The sequence below is a fragment of the Micropterus dolomieu genome, linkage group LG22 (assembly GCF_021292245.1).
Source record: "Micropterus dolomieu isolate WLL.071019.BEF.003 ecotype Adirondacks linkage group LG22, ASM2129224v1, whole genome shotgun sequence".
Taxonomy (NCBI): domain Eukaryota; kingdom Metazoa; phylum Chordata; class Actinopteri; order Centrarchiformes; family Centrarchidae; genus Micropterus; species Micropterus dolomieu.
In genome coordinates this window covers 20,691,251-20,697,250 of record NC_060171.1, presented here as the reverse complement: position 1 = coordinate 20,697,250, position 6,000 = coordinate 20,691,251, and the positions used below count along the sequence as shown (strand labels likewise).

Below are 6,000 nucleotides of genomic sequence, written 5' to 3'. Positions count from 1 at the left end.
TGAGGACAAGTAGTGATCATTGTAGTATGGACACCTGGGTGAAAAATGATATCAAGACAACGACAATAAAGTCAAATTGAATTTTATTCCTAGTGAGCAGACCTGACAACAATGTACTTTCACAAACATCAAACATGTTGTAAATTGGTATTGATTACCCGTTTATCAGAATATCCCACTGGGGCAGACTGTGAGGGTTTGAGGTTGTGGTTGTCCAACAGCGACCAAGAGTCAGGACAAGTTTTGGATCTGTCTTTTCAGTGAGTTCAACCTCCACATACACAGGGTCCCTCAGTACTTTGGTCACAGGATAGTCTTCTGTTGTATAGAAAGAGCTATAGGCTGCATCCACTGTGAGAGTGGAGATACCAGTCAGTATGACAGCCACCGTTATGAAATCAACAACAAAGCAAGGCTGCCAAGCGGACACACACTTACCTTCATTACAACCCTTTGTATAGCATTGTCCGTTAGCCAACCTCAGTTGTACTCTGATGGGTCCCAGAGCAGCAACTGGTAGAGGAGGATCTAGTATTGGTAATACTTGTACAACCACAGTTTGAACAGAAGTGCCAATGTACCTACACTGGAAGATCAAACTAAACAGAGAAAACCAGCATTATGTTCCTTGGTCAGAACATTTTGACACTATAGATTTCTTTTAAATGATCACCTACTCATAGTGGCTGTCCCTGGTAATGGATCCAAGAGGCCCAACTCCTACTTCATATGAAGAGGACATCCTGTTCTGATAGATTATAACACCAGGTTCCTCCTACAAAAGGTAAAGAAATGGCAGGAGGCAACAGTCTTTCAGAGTTACTTTTATTGGTTGAAAAGTAAAGGTCAAGCTCTTACCATAACAACAGAGCCACAGGCAGTAACAGGAAACTGGTAGATGGCAAATTGTGAATTAGAGTCAACATATGTACAGCCTTGACCTTGTCCCAAAAGTATGACTGAACTGAGGTCAAGGGTGGGAAGAGTGGCATCTCTGGCTACTACCACAATGAACTGGGCATCCTTAGTGCACTGGACGGTCACTGTTGGCACAAAAACAGGCATTGACATGTTGAATGGTTCAATATTAATGACCAAAGAGATCACAGATATTTGAGCAAATAATTTAGGGTTTACTTAGGATGTCTGTGAAGGTTCTCAGTCATCCAGGTCATAGTTATCCAAAGAAGGTTAAGTCAAGGGCAACTGGACTCGGTTGAAGATACTAGAAGATGTTTCGTCCCTCATTCAAGAGACTTCTTCAGTTCTGAAATGACTGGTAGGGAAACTCAGCTATTTAAGGTGAAGATGCCAACGATGGTCGTTCTGATTTGACCATGGGTGGTTCTAATGACCATAACAACTGTCCTTACAACAGCCAGGAGCAATAACGAACCAGCAGTAACAACGATCCTGGCAAACAACCCCACAGAGGTTAAAATCTTCTACTATCTTCAACCAAGTCCAGTTGCCCTTGACTTTAACCTTCTTTGGATTTACTTTGGATACAGCTGTCCCATTAGCTAAATGCTAACAGCTGCATGCCAAGATTTTCATAATGACGGTTTAAACATGTTGTTTGTTTAGCATGTTAGCTAGCTAACATTTGGTAATTAACACCAATAAAAGTTCATCTAAAGTTGATGGGAATGACAGTTTTGAAGATATTGAACAAAATGAAATTGTAAGGCGATGCTGCTGCTAGTGGAAAAGTCGGAGGATCACCAAAGTCATTAAGATTCATACTCTGGGGATCTTTAATGTTTAAGCAAAAATCTTATGACAATCCAATATTTGTCAAGATATCAGTCAGTCATTATTGCCATTGACAGAGCCACAATGCTAGCGTGTTAATGATTACGGCAGATCCGGGCAAGTATTATGAACACATTATAGGACGTAGAATAAGAAGGGAAAGGGTTGTATAAGCTTAACCTGACTACTGAATAATACTTTTGAACAAACAAAATTTTAGCAAAACCTTTTTTACCATAGGATTATTGTGATACTTTTACTAGTTAGTCATCTATTGATGACACAATGCAGCAGTGATGGAAAGTAACTAGGTAAATTTACTTAAGTACTGTAATTTGGTACAATTTTGAGGTACTTTTAGTTTACCTCAGTATTTCCTTTTTCTGTTACTCTATACTTCTATAGCAGTACAATTAGACAGAGTGAAAATAACATAGAGGGAAAAACTGTACTTTTTATTCTACTACATGTATTTAATACAGCCTACACTTAAGAATTTATTGATCGCGAGGGGGAAAATCACAAGCTACCCAGCAGTACAAAGTTGTGCATAATATAAAATACAGCATTCTGAATAAGCAGTACTGTTAATTTTGGAACTTTATATTTTGATGCTAATTTTTTTTTGTACTTTTACTAAAGTAGCCTACAATTTTAAATTCAGTACTACTTGAGTGGTATTGCTACTTTAACTTAAGTATCTCCACCACTGCAATGTAGTGTTTACATTTACAACAAGAAAAGCAGCTAGAACAAAGATTGCTCTTTGGAGAACAATGACAGCCCTGTCGAAACTCACCTGCTTTTCCAAAGTAGCACTGTTGGCCATCAAAGCAGCAGCTAATTGCTTGACATGCAGCAGCAGTAGTGACATTTAAACCTCCACATGGGACTTTCTGGGCATCTCCCACATCACAAGTCTGTACGTGTGGCGATGGAGTGATTGGCCCTTGAGGATATTGAGGAACCTTAGGTGGAACCTTTATTGATGGAGGAGGTTGGACCTGTGGCACTTGAGGATATCGAGGAACCATATGTGGAACCTTTGGTGGTAGTAGAGGAGGTTGGACCTTTGGCACTTGAGGATATTGAGGAACCTTAGGTGGAACATTTATTGATGGAGGAGGTTGGACCTGTGGCACTTGAGGATATTGAAGAACCTTTGGTGGCCAAGGTGGTTGAACCTGTGGTGGAGAAGGATATTGAGGAACCCTCGGTGGCGAAGGCTGTTGAACCTGTGGTGGAGAAGGATATTGAGGAACCCTTGGTGGTGAAGGCTGTTGAACCTGTGGTACAGAAGGATACTGAGGAACCCTTGGTGGCGAAGGCTGCTGAACCTGTGGTGGAGAAGGATATTGAGGAACCCTTGGTGGCGAAGGCTGTTGAACCTGTGGTGGAGAAGGATATTGAGGAACCCTTGGTGGCGAAGGCTGTTGAACCTGTGGCGGAGTAGGATATTGAGGAACCTTTGGTGGCCAAGGAGGTTGAACCTGTGGTGGAGAAGGATATTGAGGAACCTTTGGTGGCGAAGGCTGTTGAACCTGTGGCGGAGTAGGATATTGAGGAACCTTTGGTGGCGAAGGCTGTTGAACCTGTGGCGGAGTAGGATATTGAGGAACCTTTGGTGGCGAAGGCTGTTGAACCTGTGGTGGAGTAGGATATTGAGGAACCTTTGGTGGCCAAGGAGGTTGAACCTGTGGTGGAGTAGGATATTGAGGAATCTTTGGTGGCCAAGGAGGTTGAACCTGTGGCGGAGAAGGATATTGAGGAAACGCTGGTGGACCAGGAACTGGTGGTACCTTCTTCAGTGGTTGATATGATGCAGGAAATTTTAAGTCTTGAGCTTCTACCTTTGTCCCAACTAAGCAGCCTAGCAGTGTTAGTGCCATTAAAGAGGTAACACTGCAGCACGATGCCATGGTTAACAGCAGTTAGACCAGGACGGTCCCCAAATGTATTCTTATGTGTGCTGCCACATTTATATGCGACTAGACTTGAAGTTTTAAAAACCCACCTCTTGAGCCAAATAACCACCAATCACAACTTCCTGTCTTTTCAGTAGCCACTTAAAAGCTTCAGGGGTGTATTTTGTAATTTTTTTTTTTTTACATTATTCAGGTGGATGATTCGATAAGCCTTTTGGCTTGTTCACAAGATCAGTTGCATGGGTGGGACAAAGGGATGAAACACGTGTCTTATCATATCAGGTTACTGGTTTGGATGACAGCTTGACACTAAAGTATTTATTGACAAGTCCAACATTTGGGTCACAAAAACCTTTCCCAAGGTCTTTGTGGCCTCAACCTTAATTTGTCACCAAATGTTTATTTTGCGGGCGACCCGGTTGCCCCGGCCTTTCTGTGTGGCGCTTGTACGTTCTCCCTATGTCTGCGTGGGTTATCTCCAGGTGCTCTGGCTTCCTCCCACTGTCCAAAGACATGTAGCCTTGCAGATTGGTGACTCTAAATTGTCCTTAGGTGTGAGTGTGACTGGTTGTTTGCCTAGGTCAGGTCGCCAATCCATCACAGTATTGTCCAGGGGGGTCCACCTTTTGCCCGATGCCGTTGGCTCCAGCCCCCCGCAACCCTGTACGCAGGATAAGCGGTTGAGGATGGATGGATGTTTATTTTGCTAATGCAACAGGTCTTCAACAATTTAGTTTAGTTAACAGTTTGTCTTACACCTATGAGTAAACAGTCAAAAATTTAGATGACTTTGAGAAGAAGGACAAACCACAAGATAGTGGACACGTAGATCCCTTCCTCAGATGCCAAACTGTGCTTCAGCTTATTTGCTGTAATAGAACAGTGATTGCAGCATTGCAATGAAAATGGCTTTGCAGGGGTGTGTTGAAAATGAGATGAATGCTGAGTCTTCCTTCAGCTTTCTAGACGTTGTCTTCACTATCAACAATATAACTGTGTAAAAGCTACAGACAATTCAAGCTGACCACAGAGTTCTTGCTGCCCCACTGTAGCATCAATTTATGATAAGTAGCTATGTCATACTTGTGTTTCACTATGTAACACACACACCTTTGCAATTGTGTATGTGTTGTTATTTGCTACACTTCTGTTTACTGGCTAACACTTATTATTTATTCACCATTCTCTATTTCAGTGCTGTTCATACTGTTATATTGTCATATTGTAGAAACTGTATACCAAATCCACCTACCTCAAGTCATTACTCCTGCACAAAATACTTATTAATACTTATTTATTCCAACATCCTTTGCACTATGCTTCATTGCACTGTGATGTGTACATGTATGCATGTATATGTACCTGTATATCACATCCAACTCTGACATGTACATACTTCTGCATCCTTTGCACTCTGCTCACTGCACTATTTGTCAATTTGTCTATATTTTTTGTGTTCACAGTGTAGAATATTTGTGTTGTCTACACTGAAGTCTGTGTCTGATTTTAGTAGCCCGGCTTCTTTGTATGTGTAGACATACCTGGCAATAAAAGCTGATTCTGATATATCTAAATCAAATAACAGTGATATTTTTTTTAATTTCATTTGAAACCCCTTTTGAAACAACAACTAGTCCAGCCCTACTTCTATTTACGAACAGCTTTAAGTGCAGGACCTTTGAATGTTTTTTCATTGTAGTGTTACCACTTTTACTTAAGTAAAAGAAAAAGATCTGAATATTATATCTTCCATTGTAGCCTCAAAACACCGCTGGATGAAAGTACATTTAAGTATGCCTACTGTACAATTTTGAGCTACTTGTACTTACAAATATTCCCATTTTCTGCTACTTTTTACTTTCACTCCTCTACCATTTAGAGGCAAATATTGTACTTTTTACTTCACTACATTTCTTTGAAACCTTTAGTTACCACATACTTTGCAGATCGGATTAATACAAAATATAATAAACAAACACATTATGATGTTTTAATGGATAAATATAAGATGTTATTGATCCCTTGGTGAAATTCACAAGCTATGGCCTACCCTGCAGGGTTTCCAACAGGCTAGGCCTTTTGGAAAAAAGAAGCCCCACCTTCTTCAGATGCAAGTGATGTAATATATTTTGATGCTAATATTTTTGTACTTTTACTTAGGTAAGAGTGCATGCTTTACTTAGGCATGAATGCAGGACCTTTACTTGCGTAACAGAGTATTTATACACAGACTTCTTCCACCACTAAATAACAACACAGTGTAGGTATCGGGTTTACGTTTGACTTTAGGGCAGGCTTTCCCTTTAAAGAGCTCAGCCAG

The 6,000-nt window shown here is 40.9% G+C and overlaps 2 protein-coding genes across 2 annotated transcripts in view; one reads left to right on the top strand and one right to left on the bottom strand.

Moving 5' to 3' along the window:
* Positions 1-6,000, top strand: part of LOC123961427 (zona pellucida sperm-binding protein 3-like) — a gene marked incomplete in the record, with an annotated part of 791,580 nt that overhangs the window by 1,002 nt on the left and 784,578 nt on the right.
* Positions 155-3,674, bottom strand: LOC123961425 (vegetative cell wall protein gp1-like). The gene is made up of 5 exons (XM_046036823.1): positions 2,555-3,674; positions 859-1,043; positions 678-775; positions 439-599; positions 155-351 (listed from the first exon to the last, which is right to left on the bottom strand). Exons 1-5 carry the CDS (start codon positions 3,672-3,674, stop codon positions 155-157), a joined length of 1,761 nt encoding a protein of 586 aa, XP_045892779.1.

Bases quoted from the DNA above. Each gene is read 5' to 3' on its own strand.
- LOC123961425 (XM_046036823.1), bottom strand. From the start codon at position 3,674: ATGGCATCGTGCTGCAGTGTTACCTCTTTAATGGCACTAACACTGCTA. The intron at 776-858 runs GTAAGAGCTTGA...TACCTTTTGTAG, and splicing joins CCTGTGGCTCTGTTGTTATG to GAGGAACCTGGTGTTATAAT. The intron at 352-438 runs GTAAGTGTGTGT...CCACTCTCACAG, and splicing joins TACAAAGGGTTGTAATGAAG to TGGATGCAGCCTATAGCTCT.